At 46.6% G+C, this 25,294-nt stretch overlaps 2 protein-coding genes across 2 annotated transcripts; both read left to right on the forward strand.

The window, feature by feature from the left end:
* The first annotated feature begins 17,589 nt into the window (after positions 1 to 17,589).
* Positions 17,590 to 18,407, forward strand: LOC123493904 (pathogenesis-related protein PRB1-3-like). Its single transcript, XM_073498324.1, has one exon. It carries the CDS (start codon positions 17,627 to 17,629, stop codon positions 18,128 to 18,130), a length of 504 nt encoding a protein of 167 aa, XP_073354425.1. The 5' UTR covers positions 17,590 to 17,626; the 3' UTR covers positions 18,131 to 18,407.
* Positions 18,408 to 23,355: 4,948 nt separating this feature from the next.
* On the forward strand, positions 23,356 to 24,154 carry LOC109772547 (pathogenesis-related protein 1-like). Its single transcript, XM_020331223.3, has one exon. The coding sequence runs from the start codon at positions 23,395 to 23,397 to the stop codon at positions 23,899 to 23,901; it is 507 nt and encodes a 168-aa protein (XP_020186812.1). The 5' UTR covers positions 23,356 to 23,394; the 3' UTR covers positions 23,902 to 24,154.
* The last annotated feature ends 1,140 nt before the right edge of the window (positions 24,155 to 25,294 follow it).

Below are 25,294 nucleotides of genomic sequence, written 5' to 3' on the forward strand. Positions count from 1 at the left end.
TCGGGAGGGCTGATCTCGAGTCCGTTCGGGGCTCCGGAGAGGGGAATCCGTCACCGTCGTCATCATCAACCATCCTTCATCACCAATTCCATGATGCTGACTGCCATGCGTGAGTAATTCCATCATAGGCTTGCTGGACGGTGATGGGTTGGATGAGATTTATCATGTAATCGAGTTAGTTTTGTTAGGGTTTGATCCCTAGTATCCACGATGTTCTGAGATTGATGTTGCTATGACTTTGCCATGCTTAATGCTTGTCACTAGGGCCCGACTGCCATGATTTCAGATCTGAACCTATTATGTTTTCATGAATATATATGAGTTCTTGATCCTATCTTGCAAGTCTATAGTCAGCTACTATGTGTTATGATCCGGCAACCCCGAAGTGACAATAATCGGGACCACTCCCGGTGATGACCATAGTTTGAGGAGTTCATGTATTCACTATGTGTTAATGCTTTGGTCCGGTACTCTATTAAAAGGAGGCCTTAATATCCCTTAGGACAAAAGATGTCATGCAAGTTCTTTTCCATAAGCACCTATGACTATACTCGGAATACATGCCTACATTATATTGATGAATTGGAGCTAGTTCTGTGTCACCCTATGTTATGACTGTTACATGATGAACCGCATCCGGCATAATTCTCCATCACCGATCCAATGCCTACGAGCTTTTCACATATTGTTCTCCGCTTATTTACTTTTCCGTTGCTACTGTTACAATCACTACAAAACGCAAAAATATTACTTTTGCTACCGTTACCGTTACTTCCATACTACTTTGCTATTAAATACTTTGCTGCAGATACTATGTTATCCAGGTGTGGTTGAATTGACAACTCAACTGCTAATACTTGAGAATATTCTTTGGCTCCCCTTGTGTCGAATCAATAAATTTGGGTTGAATACTCTACCCTCGAAAGCTGTTGCGATCCCCTATACTTGTGGGTTATCAATCAGCTTCGCAATTGACTGGATCAGGCTGATCGGTCTGTAGTCACTAATGCAGTCAGATCCGCCTTTCTTGGGGATGAGCGCGATGATCGCAGAGTTTAGGGCCCCAAAATTTTGCCCGGCCAGGTGGTAGAATTTTTGGAATGCTTGCATGATATCCTCTTTTATAATGCTCCAACAAGATCGGAAGAACACACCACTGAAACCATCCGGCCTTGGTGTTTTTTCCGCTAGTGACTCCTTAATCGCCGCCCATACTTCCTCTTCTGTGAATGGGTTATCCAGGCCACTTCCTTGCACAGATGGCATATGAAGCTGGTCCCAGTTGATCGACGTGGGTCGGTGTTGGGGGGTGGCCAAGATGTTGCTGAAGTGGTCGTGGATTGCTTTCTCTTTCTCTGTGTGTGATGTCACAACATTATCCCCAACCTTCAGGGCATGGATGAAGTTCTTGCGCCTTCTTGAGCTGATCTTGGCCATGAAAAACTTGGTGGGGGCATCACCCGCGCGCAGCCAGGTAAGGCGGGAGGCTTGCCTTTTCCTGCAACGCTCGATCGCTGCGAGACCCAGAAACTTGATCTTCAGACCTTTCTTGATTTCAGCCTCGGCCAACGTGAGTCGCCATCGCTCCTGGGAAACATCAAGGCGCAGGATGACTTCACAAACAATGTGGAATTGGAGCTTCGTGTCAACGATCAGGTTTTTGCTCCAAATTCAAAGATCCTTGGCAGGTCGGCTCATCTTGATGCAAAGGCGGGAGAAAACACAGGTGAAGGCCGTCGGGCGAGACCACGCAGCGGTGACTGTGTCAAGGAAGCGCGGGAACCGCGGCCAGAAAGATTCAAATTTGAACCCTCCCCACCAACGGGGCGCAGACGCATCCACAAGCAGCAGCGGGCAGTGGTCTGAGCACGCGGTGGAAGCCACCATTAGGAGCACTCGTGGGAACAGAGCCTCCCAAGGCGAGTCGCAGAAGAACTTATCAATGCTAACAAGTGTCGGGTTTCCCTCTCGCTACTCCAAGTGAATTTGCGGTTGTTACACTTGATCTGGCGTAGCCCTGCTCCGTCGATCGCCGCTCTAAAACGGCCCATGAGCCTCTGGTTTAGATTGTCGTTGTTTTTCTCTCTTGCCTCGTTGATTAGGTTGAAATCGCCATTAATGAGCCAGGGCTCGGCGGCTGGTGGTGCAGTTTGCTACCTCTTGAGCACTGCGTTGCTTTTCCCTTGAAGAGGAAAGGGTGATGCTGCAAAGTAGCGTAAGTATTTCCCTCAGTTTTTGAGAACCAAGGTATCAATCCAGTAGGAGGCTACGCGCGAGTCCCTCGCACCTACACAAAACAAATAAATCCTCGCAACCAACGCGATAAGGGGTTGTCAATCCCTACACGGTCACTTACGAGAGTGAGATCTGATAGATATGATAAGATAATATTTTTGGTATTTTTGTGATAAAGATGCAAAGTAAAATAAAATCAACGGAAATAACTAAGTGTTGGAAGGTTAATATGATGGAAAATAGACCCGGGGGCCATACGTTTCACTAGTGGCTTCTCTCAAGAGCATAAGTATTTCACGGTGGGTGAACAAATTACTGTTGAGCAATTGACAGAATTGAGCATAGTTATGAGAATATGTAGGTATGATCATGTATATAGGCATCACGTCCGAGACAAGTAGACTGACTCCTGCCTGCATCTACTACTATTACTCCACACGTCGACCGCTATCCAACATGCATCTAGAGTATTAAGTTCATAAGAACAGAGTAACGCCTTAAGCAAGATGACATGATGTAGAGGGATAAATTCATGCAATATGATTTAAAAAAACCCATCTTGTTATCCTTGATGGCAACAATACAATACGTGCCTTGCTGCCCCTACTTTCACTGGGAAAGGACACCGCAAGATTGAACCCAAAGCTAAGCACTTCTCCCATTGCAAGAAAGATCAATCTAGTAGGCCAAACCAAACTGATAATTCAAAGAGACTTGCAAAGATAACCAATCATACATAAAAGAATTCAGAAGATTCAAATATTGTTCATAGATAAACTTGATCATAAACCCACAATTCATCGGTCTCAACAAACACACCGCAAAAGAAGATTACATCGAATAGATCTCCACGAGAGAGGGGGAGAACATTGTATTGAGATCCAAAAAGAGAGAGGAAGCCGTCTAGCTAATACCTATTGACCCGAAGGTCTGAGGTAAACTACTCACAAATCATTAGAGAGGCTATGGTGTTGATGTAGAAGCCCTCCATGATCGATGCCTCCTCCGGTGGAGCTCCGGAACAGGCCCCAAGATGGGATCTCGTGGGTACAGAAGGTTGCGGTGGTGGAATTAGGTTTTTGGCTCCGTATCTGATCGTTTGGGGGTACGTAGGTATATATAGGAGGAAGGAGTACGTCGGTTGAGCAACATGGGGCCCATGAGGGTGGAGGGCGCGCCTGGGGGGGAGTAGGCGCGCCCCCTACCTCGTGGCTTCCTGGAAGCTTCTTTGACGTAGGGTCCAAGTCTCCTGGATCATGTTCGTTCCGAAAATCACGTTCCCGAAGGTTTCATTCCGTTTGGACTCCGTTTGATATTCTTTTTCTGCGAAACTCTGAAATAGGAAAAAAAAACAACAATTATGGGCTGGGCCTCCGGTCAATAGGTTAGTCCCAAAAATAATATAAAAGTGAATAATAAAGCCCTATAATGTCCAAAACAGAAGATAATATGGCATGGAGCAATCAAAAATTATAGATACGTTGGAGACGTATCAAGCATCCCCAAGCTTAATTCCTGCTCGTCCTCGAGTAGGTAAATGATAAAAACAGAATTTTTGATGTGGAATGCTACTTGGCATAATTTCAATGTAATTCTTCTTAATTGTGGTATGAATATTCAGATCCGAAAGATTCAAGATAAAAGTTCAATATTGACATAGAAATAATAATAATTCAAGCATACTAACTAAGCAATTATGTCCTCTCAAAATAACATGGCCAAAGAAAGTTCATCCCTACAAAATCATATAGTTTAGTCATGCTCCATTTTCGTCACACAAGAATGCTCTCATCATGCACAACCCCAATGACATGCCAAGCAATTGTTTCATACTTTAGTAATGTCAAACTTTATAAACCTTCACGCAATACATGAGCGTGAGCCATGGATATAGCACTATGGGTGGAATAGAATATAATGATGGGGGTTATGTGGAGAAGACAAAAAAGGAGAAAGTCTCACATCAACGAGGCTAATCAATGAGCTATATATGGAGATGCCCATCGATTGATGTTAATGCAAGGAGTAGGGATTGCCATGCAACGGATGCACTAGAGCTATAAATGTATGAAAGCTCAACAAAAGAAACTAATTGGGTGTGCATCCAACTTGCTTGCTCACGAAGACCTAGGGCACTTGAGGAGGCCCATTGTTGGAATATACAAGCCAAGTTCTATAATGAAAAATTCCCACTAGTATATGAAAGTGACAAAACGAGAGACTCTCTATCATGAAGATTATGGTGCTACTTTGAAGCACAAGTGTGGTAAAGGATAGTAACATTGTCCCTTCTCTCTTTTCTCTCTTTTTTTGGGCCTTCTATTTTTTATGGCCTTTCTCTCTCTTTTTTTATTCCTCACTTGGGACAATGCTCTAGAAAATGATGATCATCACACTTCTATTTATTTACAACTCAATGATTACAACTCGATCCTAGAACAAAGTATGACTCTATATGAATGCCTCCGGCGGTGTTCCGGGATATGCAATGAACTATGAGTGACATGTATGAAAGAATTATGAACGGTGGCTTTGCCACAAATACGATGTCAACTACATGATCATGCAAAGCAATATGACTATGATGAAGCGTGTCATAATAAACGGAATGGTGGAAAGTTGCATGGCAATATATCTCGGAATGGCTATGGAAATGCCATAATAGGTAGGTATGGTCGCTGTTTTGAGGAAGATATAAGGAGGTTTATGTGTGGAAGAGCGTATCATATCACGGGGTTTGGATGCACCGGCGAGGTTTGCACCAACTCTCAATGTGAGAAAGGGCAATGCACGGTACCGAAGAGGCTAGCAATGATGGAAAGGTGAGAGTGCGTATAATCCATGGACTCAACATTAGTCATAAAGAACTCACATACTTATTGCAAAAATCTACAAGTCATCAAAAACCAAGCACTACGCACATGCTCCTAGGGGGATAGATTGGTAGGAAAAGACCATTGCTCGTCCCCGACCGCCACTCATAAGGAGGACAATCAAAGAACACCTCATGTTTCAAATTTGTTACATAACGTTTACCATACGTGCGTGCTACGGGACTTGCAAACTTCAACACAAGTATTTCTCAAATTCACAACTACTCAACTAGCACAACTTTAATATCACTACCTCAATGTCTCAAAACAATCATCAAGCATCAAACTTCTCTTAGTATTCAACACACTCATAATAAAGTTTTTTACTAATCTTGAATACCTAGCATATTAGGTTTATTTAATAAAATTACCATGCTGTTTAAGACTCTCAAAATAATCTAAGTGAAGCATGAGAGATCAATAGTTTCTATAAAACAAATCCACCACCGTGCTCTTAAAGATATAAGTGAAGTACTAGAGCAAAACTATATAACTCAAAAGATATAAGTGAAGCACATAGAGTATGCTAATAATTTCCGAATCATGTGTGTCTCTCTAAAAAGGTGAGTACAGCAAATATGATTGTGGTAAACTAAAAGGAAAAGACTCAAATCATACAAGACGCTACAAGCAAAAAACATATCATGCGGTGAATAAAAATATAGCTCCAAGTAAAGTTACCGATGGAAGTAGACGAAAGAGGGGACGCCTTCCGGGGCATCCCCAAGCTTTGGATTTTTGGTGTCCTTAGATTATCTTGGGGGTGCCATGGGCATCCCCAAGCTTAGGATCTTGCCACTCCTTGTTCCATAATCCATCAAATCTTTTACCCAAAACTTGAAAACTTCACAACACAAAACTTAACAGAAAATCTCGTGAGCTCCGTTAGCGAAAGAAAACAAAAGACCACTTCAAGGTACTGTAATGAACTCATTCTTTATTTATATTGGTGTTAAACCCACTGTATTCCAACTTCTCTATGGTTTATAAACTATTTTATTAGCCATAGATTCATCAAAATAAGCAAACAACACACGAAAAACAGAATCTGTCAAAAACAGAACAGTCTGTAGTAATCTGTAACTAACGCAAACTTCTGGAACTCCTAAAAATCAGCCAAAACAGGACGACCTAGACAATTTTTTTATTGATCAGCATCAATTGGAATCAATAATTTATTATGTTCTGGTGATTTTTAACAATTATTTTCGTGAACAGAAAGTTTCTGGAAATTTCTGCAAGATCAAATAACTATCATCCAAGAAGATCCTATAGGTTAAACTTGGCACAAACACTAATTAAAACATAAAAACACATCTAAGCAGAGGCTAGATCAAAAATTTATTCCTAAACAGAAGCAAAAAGCAAAAAACTAAAAATAAAATTGGGTTGCCTCCCAACAAGCGCTATCGTTTAACGCCCCTAGCTAGGCATAAAAGCAAGGATAGATCTAGGTATTGCCATCTTTGGTTTTAGGGAAAAAGAGAGCAAACTTGTTATCTATGGAATTAATCTTTCTATTTTGACAAAGTACATGGCCATTAATGGTAGAAGAAAGATTAAGTATGTTGCGGAAATTGGCATCTAGGCTAGCTTTTATCTCTTTGATAGATTCGTTTTGGTAAGAAAGCAAAAGAGATGTGATTTCAACTTTCTCATTAATGGGGTGCCCAAATATAGTTTTCATCTTTTCATAGGTATCTAGGGGGTACCCTTCGAGAAAACCCTCTTCAAAAATAGAATCTAAAACTTGTTTGAACGAAGCGGGCAACCCAACATAAAAGCTCTTTAAGTAAACCTCAATTTGGTATTGAGGTACATAGCTGGCACGGATCCTTAATAGCCTATCCCAAGCATCTTTCAAAGATTCATCGAGTAAATAACGAAAAATTCCAGAATCATCTTCATCAAAATTACTAAGGTTTTCATTGATAACTCCGGCAGGCTTTTCCATAGTATTTTTATTTATGAGTTTAGATAAGATAGCAGGATTGTCTAAAGTGCTAAAACTCGGGAGAGAAACCCAAACTCTTTTTGGTTCCGACATGGCAAAGAAAAAGTGAACGAAAAGAGGCAACCGGAAAAGAGGGGGCGAATAAAACGGCAAGGGTGAAGCGGGGGAGAGGAAAACGAGAGGCAAAAGGCAAATAATGTAGTGCGGGAGATAAGGGTTTGTGATGGGTACTTGGTATGTTGACTTTTGCGTAGACCTCCCCGGCAATGGCGCCAGAAATGGCTCGTTGCCGGGAGTCCAAATCTTGACTTGATCTTGCGTAAGCCTCCCCGACAATGGCGCCAGAAATCCTTCTTGCTACCTCTTGAGCACTGCGTTGGATTTCCCTTGAAGAGGAAAGGGTGATGCAGCAAAGTAGCGTAAGTATTTCCCTCTGTTTTTGAGAACCAAGGTATCAATCCAGTAGGAGGCTACGCGCGAGTCCCTCGCACCTACACAAAACAAATAAATCCTCGCAACCAACGCGATAAGGGGTTGTCAATCCCTACACGGTCACTTACGAGAGTGAGATCTGATAGATATGATAAGATAATATTTTTGGTATTTTTGTGATAAAGATGCAAAGTAAAATCAAAGCAACGGAAATAACTAAGTGTTGGAAGGTTAATATGATGGAAAATAGACCCGGGGGCCATAGGTTTATCTAGTGGCCTCTCTCAAGAGCATAAGTATTTCACGGTGGGTCAACAAATTACTGTTGAGCAATTGACAGAATTGAGCATAGTTATGAGAATATCTAGGTATGATCATGTATATAGGCATCACGTCCGAGACAAGTAGACCGACTCCTGCCTGCATCTACTACTATTACTCCACACGTCGACCGCTATCCAGCATGCATCTAGAGTATTAAGTTCATAAGAACAGAGCAACGCCTTAAGCAAGATGACATGATGTAGAGGGATAAATTCATGCAATATGATAAAAACCCCATCTTGTTATCCTTGATGGCAACAATACAATACGTGCCTTGCTGCCCCTACTGTCACTGGGAAAGGACACTGCAAGATTGAACCCAAAACTAAGCACTTCTCCCATTGCAATAAAGATCAATCTAGTAGGCCAAACCAAACTAATAATTCGAAGAGACTTGCAAAGATAACCAATCATACATAAAAGAATTCAGAAGATTCAAATATTGTTCATAGATAAACTTGATCATAAACCCACAATTCATCGGTCTCAACAAACACACCGCAAAAGTAGATTACATCAAATAGATCTCCACGAGAGAGGGGGAGAACATTGTATTGAGATCCAAAAAGAGAGAGGAAGCCATCTAGCTAATAACTATGGACCCGAAGGTCTGAGGTAAACTACTCACACATCATCGGAGAGGCTATGGTGTTGATGTAGAAGCCCTCCGTGATCGATGCCCCCTCCGACGGAGCTCCGGAACAGGCCCCAAGATGGGATCTCATGGGTACAGAAGGTTGCGGCGGTGGAACTAGGTTTTTGGCTCCGTATCTGATCGTTTGTGGGTACATAGGTATATATAGGAGGAAGGAGTACGTCGGTGGAGCAACGTGGGGCCCATGAGGGTGGAGGGCGCGCCTGGGGGAGGGGGGGGGTAGGCGCGCCCCCTACCTCGTGGCTTCCTGGAAGCTTCTTTGACATAGGGTCCAAGTCTCCTGGATCATGTTCGTTTCGAAAATCACGTTCCCGAAGGTTTCATTCCGTTTGGACTCCGTTTGATATTCTTTTTCTGCGAAACTCTGAAATAGGCAAAAAACAACAATTCTGGGCTGGGCCTCCGGTTAATAGGTTATTCCCAAAAGTAATATAAAAGTGAATAATAAAGCCCAATAATGTCCAAAACAGAAGATAATATAGCATGGAGCAATCAAAAATTATAGATACGTTGGAGACGTATCACAGTTCTAGCTAGCTCGGCGAGGAAGTCATCTTTGCTCGCGTCGTCGGCCGGTCCGTAGACCGTGGTGAGCCAGAATGTCGTGAGGTTGCAGGCGAGGGTGATCTTTGCCGTGATCGCAAACCGCCCAATGGCATGGGTGTTTACGAAGAGTATGTCTTTGTTCCACAGGATGGCAGCTCCGCTGCACGTGCCGATGGCCGGCAGCACAGCACAACCTTGCAGGGTGCCACCACCGATGTCGCGAACGAACTCCGGCGTCCAAACATCTAATTTAGTCTCTTGGAGGCAGAGGATGGCGGCGTGGTGAGCCGCGACCACTTCTCGCACTGCCTCCCTCTTCGCCGGGGAGTTCAACCCGCACACGTTCCAGCTCATGATCGGGGGAGGGTGTGGAGTGGTCGTCATTCATGGGGACACACAAGAGATCTCCGGCGACTACAGATACTAAGATAAGCAATGCACTGGTACACCCACCGTCGGTCCGGGGGACGTCGTCGACCACCAATAGGCCCCAAACTACGACGGCGCGACTCGAGCCACAAACTAAAACTGGTACAACAGAGGGAAACATAACCTAACTCTAGCCGGCCTAGGGCTGGCCGTCCCCGGAAACTACCACTAAAACTAACACTGAAGAACGCTGGTCGCACTAACATGATCACACCGCGGCCTCCTCGGCGACTTCGTCAGGACCGTTGAGCCCGGCCGCGGTGCGGAGAGCGCCCTTGTCCTTGTTGGTGAGCTTGGAGATGATGGCGATGTCGTCATCAGAGAGGGGCTCGTCGAACTTGCGGATGAGAGCTTCTGCCGCCTTCTTCATCATCCGCTCCTTTGGGCCCAGCAGTCCAAGGCCTTGCACCAACCTGAGCGATCCGCGCTGCGCCACAGGCACCTTGCAGTTTTGGGCAGCTTGGCGTGCGCTCTGCCGTGGGGGAGGGACAGAGGTCGCCCTAGACTTTGGCGGGGCAGAGTTGCGCTTGGCCGGCGCCGGACCGAGCAGGGAGGCAGGCTTGTCGTTGAAGACACGTCGTGGAGCATCCCTAGGCCCGTCGATCTCTAGGAGCTGGACCTGCTGGGTCACCGCACCCAGCTGGAGGGCGACCGTGTCGGCGCGCTATGGAGTCTGGCAGCTGAAGTGTTCTGGGGCGTGGCGTGGCCCCGAGAGCGTAGGGCCGAACACGTCCGGCACCCTAGGCGCAGACTTGCTCGCCTCCGGCTTGGCGCGGTCATGGAACTCCAGAGGCGTCTCGATGGTGGTGGCGATCTCCTCGTCCAGGAGCGCGGCAACAGCGTCGCCCAAGGTGGGTGCAGCGAGCGCCTTCTCAGCAGAGGCGAAGAACTCTGCGACGTCATCTTGCGTGGTGCTGGAGCCAATCAGAGCCGCGGCAAGGGAAGGGACGTGGATTTGGCTAGCGAGCTTTGCTTTCCCCTGCTGCTTCTTGCTTGGGTACGCCTGAGAGGGTGAGCGGCTGCCGTGCCGCCCGTGGCCTCTTGTGTTCTTTGACCGACGAGCTGGGGGGGAACGGCTGCGCTGTCGCTCCTTGCTCGTGGCCTGGCCACGATCGACCTGGGCGGTTTGACCGCGGCCCCGGCCCAACAGCGTGTCCTTCCAGGAACGGCCGCCGCCGCCACCCCCGCCCTGGCCGTCATGGTCGCGGCGGGGGCCGCCCCTGGGGAGCTCGCGGCAGCCCGTGTCCACCACAGGCGCGCGTTACTGACGGCGGTGGTGCTCCATGGGCTGACCGTCCTCGACATGCATGATCCAGGTGCCGGGGAGGGTGCGGGGCAGGTCATCGTCGTGGTCGGAGTCGGAGGAGGGCAGGCCACTTTGAGCGGAGTGCGACGACTTCAGGGAGCAGGGGGACCAGTCCTCGACCCTGTCGACGTGGGTGAGCAAGTCGTAACGCTCCGCGCCGGGCGGGAGGGCAACTCTGTGGTCCGACGGTGAGTAGCCGTCCATCTCCTCCACCCGGCCGGCGCCCTAGGGCAGCTTCCAGTAGGTGTGTCGGGTCAGGATGAACGCCATGTCCCAGACCCACACTCAGCAGGCGAAAGTCTTGGTGTGGTCGCGCTCCAGGGTACGGCTGTCGGGCCGATCGATGAGCACCTTGTCGTCACCGAAGACCTCTTGGACGCCCTCCAGCGTCCAGTACTACTGGGGCAGGTGCTCGATGACGCAGCGCACGTGGAGGTTGAAGGTGCCATGGCCGGCGTGGTCGTTCTCTCCCCACGGCGCAATGGCGAAGTTGGCGCCGTCGACGCGCAGGGAGCCGCGGCGAACCGCGTTGTCGTGGTGGGCCGGCTGCGTGAAGATGACGAAGAAGTCCTCCGGGTTGTGCGCCATCACACACAGATGGTGCGGCGGGACGCAGAGTTGCGCCTCCAGGGCACGACCAACTACCATTGGCGAGGTAGCGCAGACGCCGTCAGTGGCGCGCAGCGTGATGGCATGGCGGCGAAGGAAGAAGATGCTCTGCTCGATGGCGGGGGTGGACACACCTACTTTTTGGCTGGCGCGAGGGCGACGGGTGGGGTTGACCAGGCTCAGCTCGGCCATGGTCGTCGCGGCGGCTGTGCGCGGGGTGGGCGGGGGAGGCGGGGTGGGGAAACGAATGCGGCCGTGGATAGGAGCGCGAGCAGGGAGAGGGCCTAGCCTACTGGAAGCAGGTCCACCGTGGCCATTGCGAGGATTTTGAGGGCACTCTTGGGTAAAGTGGCCTTGGAGCTTGCAGATGACACAACGGAGGGGATCTCTACAATCTTTCCGGCGGTGGTGCTTGCTGATGCAGCGGAACCAGCGGCCCCTGAACCTGCTTAAGAAGGCCTCACGGCCACCCACCGCATTGAAAGTCGGCCGCCGGTCCGAGCGGAGTGGTGCGCGCGGCAAGCAAGGAGCCGCCGGATCTTGGGAGAGCTTGCGGTTTTTCCGCGAGTGGACCTCGGTCCAGCCACCGTCCACGCCAGAAATGGCAAGCTTATCCGCAGGGGAAGGGATGACGATGATGGACTGCAGGCGTCGAGCAGGGGGCGAGCTTGTACCTACCGGATCGATGGGAGTGGCTGCCGCAAAGCATTCACCGCGCAGCAGCAGGCGCGGCGTGGAAACCAGATCTAGGGATGGCGGGGCCCCGAGATCCAGGGAGTCGGGTACCTCGGACGGGCTAGGGGAGGCGGGCACGGGACTGTCCAGCGGTCCGGAGCCTGCACCGATGAGAGGGGGGCGGCGAGCCCATGCTGGGCGGCAGCATGGTGGTGGCCGCCGCGGCCAGAGCGGCGCGCGGCACGGAGAGGGGGAGGCGTGGCTATCCTAGGCGCGGAGAGAGGCTGAGGCGTGACTATCCTTCATTTCACAAGCATATTTCTTGAACCAGTCTGCGAAGTGTTTTCGCTGCGTCCCCTAACTCGCTAACCTTGTTTACTCTTTCTTTGAGAGCCGATTGATTTGTCACATGCGAACTTGGCAATGGCTTATGTGGGGTAAAGGTATACACACTAAGCAAATAGGCCACAACCTATAGAAGTATCGAGTTCTCACCTCTTCAGATTTTTGTTTCTTTTGCTCGCACAATAGCTATGGGGCTTTTCCTTTTGCGGGGCTTGTGGCTGCTGCACATGCTGAGACGGCGTGCTGAATCTTTCTCCTGTTGGTGGTCCTATGGTGGATTTTACCCGTGCGAAGGGCGCGCTAGGCTGCCAACAACACGTGGAGGGATGCACATGCTCGCGAGGCTGCCCGGTGTTGTTGTGTTTTTTTAGGGATGTTGCCATGTTCATGGTCTCATCTGGCTGTTAGGTAACAGTATCTTCCTAATCTTATCAAGGCTCTTCAACTTGATTGACCAGAAAGTTTAAAACTGCAACGTGAAGATATCCAGTTTCTTTTAATTCAGACCATTCTTTTCTATCGTTAAATCTTACCTATTTTTCATTTCAATAAAATAAGGGTGTGGCTAGATCTCAATAGATTGAGATTTAACAAAGTCTCACTCAAGTGAGAGAACATACAAAAGGAAGAAAGAAAAATATTTATTTTTTACACGGATATTCATGTAATATCTAAGCAATATAGCATCGACTGAGACTTCGTTAAGTTTTAGTCCACTATGATTTAGCAATCCCGATAAAATAATGTATAGAATTTTTGCCAATGTATCTTCCTTCCCTTTTTATTTTGAATTTCTTATATATAAAATAGCCTAATACTTGTCCACCTAATAAAACATTAAAGTGATAATTTCCTTGCAGATCCTGATATCAAATTTCATATTTAAATTATTTTATTTTATGTCTACCTAATAACAAATTTGCTATATATAATAATTTAAGAAAAATCCGATTTATATACACAATTGTACATTATAATCGCAACAATCAACAATAGAGCCAAACAATGTGCCAACATGGATCAACCTGGTAGAACCTCCGAGGTTCTTACATCCATTTAATTTTTGGTCCACTGAAGCCGTTCAACCCTCTACACTTGTTGTAGTTTTTTTTTGAAAAAAGTCCATTTTACTACCCTGAATAAAGTCGGTGGTTCACTTTACCCCCGATCTATTTTTCGGCTTCTTGACCCCCAAACAAACCTAAACCAGACAAAACACCCCCTGGCTGGGTTTTTTTCCACCCTCTGCTGATATGGCACTAGTCAACGGCGGTTTTGACCTGGGTGGGGCCCCCTTGTCAGGTTTCTCTCTCTCTCTTTCTCTAGGCCAGAACCGCCGCCGCCGAAGGAGCTCGCCCCGGGCCCGAGCCACCCGCGCCCCACCTCCCTCACCACGTCGCCCAGGAGCCGCCGCCCTCTCCCCTCCATCGCGCCAGCGTCCTGCCAGAGGAGCCTCGTCCCGCGCCGCCGCAGATTGCCCCGCCCCCGCGCCGCCGTTGCCTCGCCGACACCGCCGGCCATGCCATCACGCCGCCACCCTAGCCCGCCCCGAGTATCCACCGCCGGTGGTTGCCACCACCGCCTCCACCTCGTGCGCCACCATCTCCTGCCAACCCCGCCTGGCCCTGCTCCGCTCGCCGGCGCGCCAGCGCCTCCTGTCGACCTCGTCGGCCACGCCATCCCGCCGCCGCGCGAGCCCGCCCCAAGTACCCACCGCTGGTGGTTGCCACCACCGCCTCAGCCCCGTGCGCCACCACCTCCTGCTGACCCCACCTGGCCCTACTCTGCTCACCGACAGGTGTACCTGGAGAGAGAGAGAGAGAGAGAGAGAGAGAGAGAGAGAGAGAGAGAGAGAGAGAGAGAGACAGACCTGACAAGAGGGCCCCACCCAGCTCAAAACCGCCGTTGACTAGTGCCACATCAGCAGAGGGTGGAGAAAAACCAGCCAAAGGGTGTTTTGTCCGGTTTGGGTTTGTTTGGGGGGTAAAAGAAGCCGAAAAATAGATCAGGGGGTAAAGTGAACCACCCACTTTATTCAGGGTAGTAAAATTGACTTTTTTTCTTTTTTTAAAGAAGGATAACCCCCGGCCTCTGTATCAGGCTACACTTGTTGTAGATGTCGATGCTTCTGTATTGCATTTTAAAAAGAAGTTCATTCAGTTATCTAACGTATATAATGTTGGTCCATTGAACCCGTTCAGCCCTCTACACTTGTTGTAGTATTTTTCTTTTAAAGAAGGATAACCCCCAGTCTCTGTCTACACTTGTTGTAGATGTCGATGCTTGTGTATTGCATTTTAAAAAGATGTTCATTCAGTTATCTAACGTATATAACTAAATCTTACGCTTAAAAATGGTTGACGCGCCCCTTAAAAAATGGTTGACATGGATTAGTTTTGCTTTTATGATATAATATATTTCCACACTTCCTTGAGCGGGTATCAATCATGACATTTGAAAGAAGTTTTCTAGCTTTGCTTGACTTTCTTATTACATCGATGTAGTCCGGCGGAGTTTCTTGTTCCAATCCACACCCATGCATTTTTGTAGTGCTGTGGTCATACAATAACACGTCCTCAAGTACTCTATCGCAAAAAAAAAGAAACACACACACATCATCATCATCAAGTACTAAAAAAGGAACTACTAGTTGGACTTCAACTGGAATCCGCGTGTGCTTGCATGGAATAGGTTGAGCTATGGACTCCTCGCATATATGGACTCGTTTTGCTTCATCGCAAAAAACATATGGATTCCTTTTGCTTAGACGCCGGCCTTGCCTACGTAGACGTACGTGTGGACTCTGTTTGCCTATCGCTGGTGAAGGTTGGGGAGCGTATGGACTCTGGAGTCCTCTTGCTTATGTGCCTCCAAAGACGTATGTGTGTACTTTGTTTGCCTATCGCTTGGCGTTGCCATGTTGAGGTCAACTAATCTTTTTTTTCTTTTTGCGAGAAGAGGTTAACTAATCTCTGCCGTTGATCTTTCATCACTTTATTATTTGAAATCTTCACCGTTTGTTTTCTATCATTTTAATAATATAATAGATAGATAGATGCCTGGGAGTTAGGTAACCACTTCTCTACAAAATAGTGAAAGTAACCAATTTATATATATAATTTACAGCAAATAGTGCAAGGCACTCGTGGGACTGGATTGTAGCATGGGATTTTAGGTTACTAGGGGCTTTGTTCATGCATTTTTGCTTGAAGAAACATGTCTGCTACTTTGGGATGGTGCTCCAATGGTACACCGCCACCATTTTGAGGCCCTTGACAGAAAACAGAGAGATATACTTTCAATGAACGGCAGCAACAAATATACTCTTCCTTTTGATATTCTACAATAGAAGAAAACTTCTATGCTACATTGATTTGATCTCTCACACAAAAACAACAGCCGGACAAATCACAGCTAAACCGACAATGGGCAATTTCACGAGCACGGCAGGCCGCCGCGGCTTCGCACGGCTAGTATAGTTTAGACCGGCAATAGTTATGTATTGCCATGATTCAAGTAAGTTGTGTTATTGTACAAACAGTGTTTATGGATGAATATATAGTTCTACTATTATGTTGATTATGGTATTTGTGGCCTTGCTATGGCAAAAAAATCATCACATATAGAAACCACTAATGAAATAAAGTTTATTTCTTTCATTTTTTCATCTCTTACACTTGTTCTCTATGTTGCGCATTCTCTTTGTTCGGATACAACTCGTATAGACAGAATTCATGTTGCCATTCACTACAAGAAAAACTGCATATGATGAGTGGTCGGTTGTATGTCGAGTGTTATTTCATGGGGTGCTCAGTATAAAACCCAATTTGCCGAACAAAAACTGGAAACACTCAGCATAATATTACCGACCTTCCTTCCTCTTCTTGCTGGCCAGCTATTTCTCTCGCTCTACTGACAACATCACACGATGCACCACTCTGTCATAATGCACACACTCTCTGTATCCCATTACTTTGGCAAATCATTGCCCTGGGTCCCACTTCTATAGCTATATGGTCATGCGCACAACTTCCACCACTCCAGCCAATCTCAATCATGTTTCCTGTCGTCTTCGACACTCTCTTTACTTGTCTCGTGCCTCTTTCTGCTCAACCACGGTTGCATCATCGATCGACCACTTTGCCGAGGCATATCACTTTGCATCACTCCTACTTGCACACATTGTATAGTTGTCGAGTTTTTCTTATCTCCAAATACCATGCACTAGGACATCAATATGATCATAATGTTGCAGTATAGCTAGAAAGACAAAAGAAGAGCCAAGAACAACTTTCCGCTGATTGAGTTGTGCCACGTTATCGAAAAAGCTCGCGCCCCACTTTATATATAAAGCAAGTTGTGACACGTTCAAAACAAGATTTCCGCGACCAAGGCCAAGGTTAAATCAATCTCGCGTGAAGTTGAACAAGAAAATTAGCACTCATTTGGCTAACAACAAGGACCACAAACAACATTCCAATTTAAAAAATTAATTGACTTTTGTCTTGTTCCCGGGAGAAGCACAAATTGGCTTCTAGCCACAATACATAATAAAAAATGGTACATGGGAGGGGGGTAGGGGGGATGTTACCAAAGTTGCAATCCACATGAAAATGACAGAGGCATGACAAAGCAAAATAAAAAAGATATGTTAGCTGCTCGTATATTATCGCCAACGGAAAAATAAATCCTATGTACCAACCGGCACACAGTATTAGAACGACTCAATTACAAGCAAAAAAAGGTTCTTATGTGCGAGTACCAATTGACTTAACAAGTTGTACAACTTGAACCCGTAAGAAATATTCTTCAACTTAATCATTTTACACGTTTAGGTACCACTAGCACCTAGTTGGCTAGCTACTAGGTACGTGTGTCCCAACTAGTACGACCTGACCTCTTCTCGGCCAATGAAAATGGTAGAGTTATTAGGTAGGTTCGTGCCACGAGATCAAATGACGAAGTTCCTCCACATCGGCAGAGGTAATCTCGATCAGAAGAAATAACAGGCCGCCCACGATGATATATGACTACCTCAACGCGCGCACATGTGCTTCGAATTTGACCAGTGTAATTCGTCGAGATATATTTTTTCTATGAAACTTTCCAAGCTTAGTTATACCTCAGAGAAGCAATCGATCTTGTGCAGGCAGTATAAATACACAACGTACGCATGGTGGCAGTCTATCTCATCGTTACAGATACATCTTCCTTGATTAGTTTTGTATAAGGCTTAATCAGCGATGGAGTACTCGACGAAGCTAGTGGTGCTGCTCGTAGCTCTCGCGTCCGCCATGGCGGTCACGGCCCAGAACTCGGAGCAGGACTTCGTGGACGCCCACAACGCGGCGCGCGCCGACGTGGGCCTTGGGGAGGTGACATGGGACGCTACGGTGGCAGCCTTCGCGCAGGACTACGCGGATCAGCGCCGCGGCGACTGCCAGCTGATCCATACTCCTGATGGCCGGCCGTACGGGGAGAACCTCTACGGAGGCGGCGGCGGCGGGACCGAGTGGACGGCGACGGACGCCGTGAATTCGTGGGTGTCGGAGAAGCAGTACTACGACCACGACAGCAACACCTGCTCGGCGCCAGAGGGCGAGTCGTGCGGGCACTACACGCAGGTGGTGTGGCGCGACTCGACGGCCATCGGTTGCGCCCGCGTCGTCTGCGACAGCGGCGACGGTGTGTTCATCATCTGCAGCTACAACCCGCCAGGCAACTTCCCCGGGGTGAGCCCGTACTAGGCTATATGCATCATGCATGCACGCATGCATGCGGGCGTGCATGTACGTACGGCGTATTGCATAAATAAAATGATTAAGCTGGGATGACCAAAGTGTGTGTGATCAGATGTGATATATAATTAAACAGCCGGCCGGATTTGACGCCATATATTGTTTAGACCGGCTGTATATATACTATTATGATTCAGGTAATAAGTTGTGTTATTATACAAGCAGTGTTTATGGATTAATATATGGTTCTACTATTATACGAGTATGGTATTTGTACCTCGCTGTGAAAAAAACCCAGCATACATAGAAACCACTAATCAAAGTGTCTTTCTTCCATTTTGTCATCTCACACTTATTCTCTATGTTGTGTATTTTCTTTTTCGGATCCCAACTCGTACAGACAAACGGAGTAGATCTTGAGAGGGCACGCTAGGTCTCGTTCCTAAGACTCCCGCTCCCTCCACCGCGCCATAGGCCACTCCGACCGCGACGGCCACCCACTCTGGCATTATGGCTCGCCCATCCCCTCCTAGGTTTCGCTCTGGATCCAGCTCCAGCCGCGGTCCATGGTCTCGTGCAAGCTCACTCTCGCCCAGCGGTCCGTCGCAGGTTTCAGACTCGCTTGCGTCCCCGCTCGTGTCTGTAGTAGATCTGGCCTCGACGGCGCGATTCCTGCCGCAGGGAGAGTCATCCCATGCCACGCATGCCTGTGATACTTTGGATCTGGGCGCCCCACCCTAGATTGAGCAGTAGTGCCTAAAATCCATCATGGCCATGCCCTCCGCCCTCATCATTTCCTCTTCGGGCGAGGAGGAGGGATGGACGGAGGTTTAATCCCAAAGGAATAGATGCACAAGGAGCCATCGGGTATTAGCGCGTGCCTACAGCTACACCGCTCGGACCTACTCCAGGACATCAATGGTGCACCGGGCCGCGAGGCCTTCTTAAGCCGCTTCAAAGGCAAGTGTTGCCGATGCCTTAGCAAACACTACTGGAGAAAGGGCAGCGGAGATCCTCTGTGTTGCATCATTTGCATGCTGCCAAGGCATTTCGGCAGAGTGCCCTCAAAATCCACGAAACAGCGATCCAAGAGAGGCTGCTTGTGCGAGGTCAGGATATGTCCGGCGCCAACCAGGGGGGGTTCAAGATAGGGTTCACCTCCCCGGGGGTGAGCCCGTACTAGGCTATGCATGCATTCGTGCATGTACGTAGCAGCCAATATATTGCATGAATAAGAAAAAAGTCCACATTTCAACCCTCAACTAACCATTCGGTTTGATTTACAACCCTCAACTCTAAAACCATCCGAATTGTACCCTAAACTTACCACATGGTTCAAAACACAACCCTTGTCTTGGTTTTGGACTGGTCAACCGGTTTTGCCATGTTCCTGGTCTCATCCGGCTGTTAGGTAACATTATCTTCCTAATATTATCAAGGCTCTTCAACTTGATTGGCCAGAAAGTTTAAAACTGCAACGTGAAGATCTCCAGTTTCTTTAATTCAAACCATTCCTTTCTATCGTTAAATCTTACCTATTTTTCATTTCATTAAAATAAGGGTATGGCTAGATCTTAGTCGATTGAGATTTAACGAAGTCTCAATCAAGTGGGAGAACATACAAAAGGAAGAAAGAAAAATATTTATTTTTTACACGGATATTCATGTAATATCTAAGCAATATAGCATCGACTGAGACTTCGTTAAGTTTTAGTCCACTATGATTTAGCAATCCCGATAAAATAATGTATAGAATTTTTGCCAATGTAGCTTCCTTCTATTTTTATTTTGAATTTCTTATATATAAAATAGCCTAATACTTGTCCACCTAATAAAACATTAAAGTGATAATTTCCTTGCAGATCCTGATATCAAATTTCATATTTAAATTATTTTATTTTATGTCGACCTAATAACAAATTTGATATATATAATAATTTAAGAAAAATCTGATTCATATACACAATTGCTCATCATAATCGCGACGATCAACAGTAGAGCCAAATAATGTGCAACGTGGATCAACCTGGTAGAACCTCCGAGGTTCTTACATCCATTTAATTTTTGGTCTACTGAACCCGTTCAGCCCTCTACACTTGTTGTAGTTTTTTTTAAAGAAGGATACCCCCCGGCCTCTGTATCAGGCTACACATGTTGTAGATGTCGATGCTACTGTATTGCATTTTAAAAAGAGGTCCATTCAGTTATCTAACGTATATAATGTTGGTCCATTGAACCCGTTCGGCCCTCTACACTTGTTGTAGTATTTTTTTTTTAAAGAAGGATAACCCCCAGTCTCTGTCTACACTTGTTGTAGATGTCGATGCTTGTGTATTGCATTTTAAAAAGAAGTTCATTCAGTTATCAAACGTATATAACTAAATCTTACGCTTAAAAATGGTTGACGCGCCCCTTAAAAAATGGTTGACATCGATTAGTTTTGCTTTTATGATATAATATATTTCCACACTTCCTTGAGCGGGTATCAATCAAGACATTTGTAAGAAGTTTTGTAGCTTTTCTTGACTTTCTTATTACATCGATGTAGTCCGCCCGAGTTTCTTGTTCCAATCCACACCCATGCATTTTTGTAGTGCTGTGGTCATACAATAACACGTCCTCAAGTACTCTATCGCAAAAAAAAACACACACACATCATCATCATCAAGTACTAAAAAAAGAACTACTAATTGGACTTCAAATGGAATCCGCGTGTGCTTGCATTGAATAGGTTGAGCTATGGACTCCTCGCATATATGGACTCGTTTTGCTTCATCGCAAAAAACATATGGATTCCTTTTGCTTAGACGCCGGCCTTGCCTATGTAGACGTACGTGTGGACTCTGTTTGCCTATCGCTGGTGAAGGTTGGGCAGCGTATGGACTCTGGAGTCCTCTTGCTTATGTGCCTCCAAAGACGTATGTGTGTACTTTGTTTGCCTATCGCTTGGCGTTGCCATGTTGAGGTCAACTAATCTTTTTTTCTTTTTGCGAGAAGAGGTTAACTAATCTCTGCCGTTGATTTATCATCACTTTATTATTTGAAATCTTCACCGTTTGTTTTCTATCGTTTTAATAATATAATAGATAGATAGATGCCTGGGAGTTAGGTAAACACTTCTCTCCAAAATAGTGAAAGTAACCAATTTATATATATAATTTACAGCAAATAGTGCAAGGCACTCGTGGGACTAGATTGTAGCATGGGATTTTAGGATACTAGGGGCTTTGTTCATGCATTTTCGCTTGAAGAAACATGTCTGCTACTTTGGGGTGGTGCTCCAATGGTACACCGTCACCATTTTGAGGCCCTTGGCAGAAAATTGAGAGATATACTTTCAATGAACTGCAGCAACAAATATACTCTTCCTTTTGATATTCTATAATAGAAGAAAACTTCTATGCTACATTGATTTGATCTCTCACACCAAAACAACAGCCGGACAAATCACAGCTAAACCAACGATGGGCAATTTCACAAGCGCGGCAGGCCGCCGCGGCTTCGCACGGCTAGTATCGTTTAGACTGGCAATGGATACGTATTGCCATGATTCAAGTAAGTTGTGTTATAGTACACGCAGTGTTTATGGATGAATATATAGTTCTACTATTATGTTGATTATGGTATTTGTGGCCTTGCTATGGAAAAAAAATCAGCACATATAGAAACCACTAATGAAAGTTTGTTTCTTTCATTTTTTTCATCTCTTACACTTGTTCCCTATGTTGTGCATTCTCTTTATTCGGATACAACTCGTACAGACAGAATTCATGTTGCCATTCACCACAAGAAAAACTGCAAACACTGAGTGGCCGGTTGTATGTCGAGTGTTATTTTATGGGGTGCTCAGCATAAAACCCAATTTGCCGAGCGAAAACTGGAAACACTCAGCATAATATTACCGACCTTCCTTCCTCTTCTTGCCGGTCAGCTCTTCTCTCGCTCTACTGACAACATCACACGATGCACCACTCTGTCATAATGCACACACACTCTGTATCCCACTACTTCGGCAAATCATTGCCTTGGGTCCCACTTCTATAGCTACATGGTCATGCGCACAACTCCCACCACTCCAGCCAATATCAGTGATGTTTCCCGTCGTCTTCGACACTCTCTTTACTTGTCCCGTGCTTCTTTCTGCTCACCCACGGTTGCATCATCGATCGACCACTTTGCCGAGGCATATCACTTTGCATCACTCCTACTTGCACACATTGTATAGTTGCCGAGTTTTTCTTATCTCCAAATACCATCTACCAGGACATCAATATGATCATAAAGTTACAGTATAGCTAGAAAGACAAAAGAAGAGCCACAAAAAACTTTCTGCTGATTAAGTTCTGTCACGTTACCGAAAAAGCTCACGCCCCGCTTTATACATAAAGCAAGTTGTGTCACGTTCAAAATAAGATTTCCGCGACCATGGCCAAGGTTAAATCAATTTCGCCTGAAGTTGAACAAGAAAATTAACTCATTTGACTGACAACAAGGACCACAAATAACATTCCAATTTAAAGAACATATTGACTTTTGTCTTGTTCCCAGGAGAAGCACAAATTGGCTTCTAGCCACAATATATTTAAAAAAATGGTGCGTGGGAGGAGGGTCGGGGGGATGTTACAAAAGTTGCAATCCACATGAAAATGACAGCGGCATGACAAAGCAAAATAAAAGAGATATGTTAGCTGCTCATATATTATCTCCAACGGATAAATAAATCCTATGCACAACCGGCACACAGTATTAGAACGACTCAATTACAAGCAAAAAAGTTTCTTACGTGCGAGTACCAATTGCCTTAACAAGTTGTACAACTTGAACCCGAAAGAAATATTCTTGAACTTAATCATTTTACACGTTTGTACCACTAGCACCTAGTTGGCTAGCTACTAGGTACATGTGTCCCGATTAGTACGAGCTGACCTCTTCTCGGACAATGAAGATAATGGAGTTTTTAGGTAGGTTGTTCTTGCCACGAGATCAAATGACGAAGTTCCTCCACATCAGCATAGGTAATCTCGATCAGAAGAAACAACAGGCCGCCCACGATGATATCTGACTACCTCAACGCGCGCACATGTGCTTCGAATTTGACCAGTGTAATTCGTGGAGATATATTTTCTCTATGAAACTTTCCAAGCTTAGTTATACCTCAGAGAAGCAATCGATCTTGTGCAGGCAGTATAAATACACAACGTACGCATGGTGGCAGTCTATCTCATCGTTACAGATACATCTTCCTTGATTAGTTTTGTAAGGCTTAATCAGCGATGGAGTACTCGCCGAAGCTAGCAGTAGTGGTGCTCTTAGCTCTCGCGTCCGCCATGGCGGTCACGGCCCAGAACTCGGAGCAGGACTTCGTGGACGCCCACAACGCGGCGCGCGCCGACGTGGGCCTTGGGGAGGTGACATGGCACGCTACGGTGGCAGCCTTCGCGCAGGACTACGCGAATCAGCGCCGCGGCGACTGCCAGCTGATCCATACTCCTGATGGCCGGCCGTACGGGGAGAACCTCTACGGAGGCGGCGGCGGCGGGACCGAGTGGACGGCGACGGACGCCGTGAATTCGTGGGTGTCGGAGAAGCAGTACTACGACCACGACAGCAACACCTGCTCGGCGCCGGAGGGTGAGTCTTGCGGGCACTACACGCAGGTGGTGTGGCACGACTCGACGGCCATCGGTTGCGCCCGCGTCGTCTGCGACAGCGGCGACGGTGTGTTCATCATCTGCAGCTACAACCCGCCAGGCAACTTCCCCGGGGTGAGCCCGTACTAGGCTATATGCATCATGCATGCACGCATGCGAGCGTGCATGTACGTACGTAGCAGCGTATTGCATAAATAAAATGACTAAGCTGAGATAACCACAGTGTGATCAGATGTGATGTATAGTTAACCAGCCGGCCGGATTTGACGCCATATATTGTTTAGACCGGCTGTATATATGTACTGTTATGATTCAGGTAATAAGTTGTGTTATTGTACGAGCAGTGTTTATGGATGAATATATGGTTCTACTATTATACTGAGTATGGTATTTGTGCCTCGCTGTGGAAAAAAACCCAGCATACATAGAAACCACTAATCAAAGTGTCTTTCTTCCATTTTATCATCTCGCACTTGTTCTCTATGTTCTTTGTTTTCTTTTTTGATCCCAACTCGTACAAACAAACGGAGTAGATCTCGAGAGGGCACGCTAGGTCTCGTTCCTGAGACTCTCGCTCCCTCCTCCGCGCCATAGGCCACTCTGGCCGTGACGGTCACCCACTCTGCCATTATGGCTCACCCATCCCCTCCCAGGTTTCACTCCGGATCCAGCTCCGGCCACGGTCCCGTGCAAGCTCGCTCTCGACCAGTGGTCCATCGTAGGTTCCGGACTCCCTTTCGGCCCCGCCCGTGAATGCAGTAGATTTGACCTCAGCGCCACGAATCCTGCCGCGGGGAGAGTCATCCCACGCCATGCATGCCTGTGATACTCCGGATCTGGGCATTGTGATTGAGCGGCGGTACCTAAATCCATCGTGGTCATCCCCTCCGCTCTTGTCAACATTTCCTCTTCAGACGAGGATGGAGGATGGACGAATCTCTAATCCTGAAGGAACATACGGACAAGCAAGGAGCCATCAATAATTAGCGCGCACGTACAGCTACACCACTCGGACCGACGCCGGGACATCAATGGTGCGCTGGGCCATGAGGCCTTCTTAAGCTGCCTCAAAGGCCGAGATCCTCTCGGCTGCGTCATTTGCAAGCTGCCAGGGCATTTCGGTAGAGGGTACCCTTAAAGTCCATGAAACGGCGGACCATGAGGGGCTGCCCGTGCGAGGCTATGTCCGGTACCGACCAGGGCGCCAGTTCAAGATCAGGTTCAAACCGCCGGGCAATTACCCCTTCATCCACCAAAAGAGATAAAATGCGAATGAACTTCACTATTTGTTTCAGAAGATAACTTACCAGTGTTGTTGTTAATTACAAATGATTGTGAAGGTGTATGGTAGGAAGCCAATAACACTTAGTATGGAATATTTTTAGAATATAAAGTACATAATTTTTGTATTGGAGATGCCGGCTTGTCTCTAGTATGATATAAATTGCAATCTTATAAATAATGTTGTTTAGTGCAATTGTTGCTCAATAGAACATCTCCAAATATCTTCGAAAGAGTTCAA

Source organism: Aegilops tauschii, chromosome 5 (assembly GCF_002575655.3).
Source record: "Aegilops tauschii subsp. strangulata cultivar AL8/78 chromosome 5, Aet v6.0, whole genome shotgun sequence".
Taxonomy (NCBI): Eukaryota; Viridiplantae; Streptophyta; class Magnoliopsida; order Poales; family Poaceae; genus Aegilops; species Aegilops tauschii.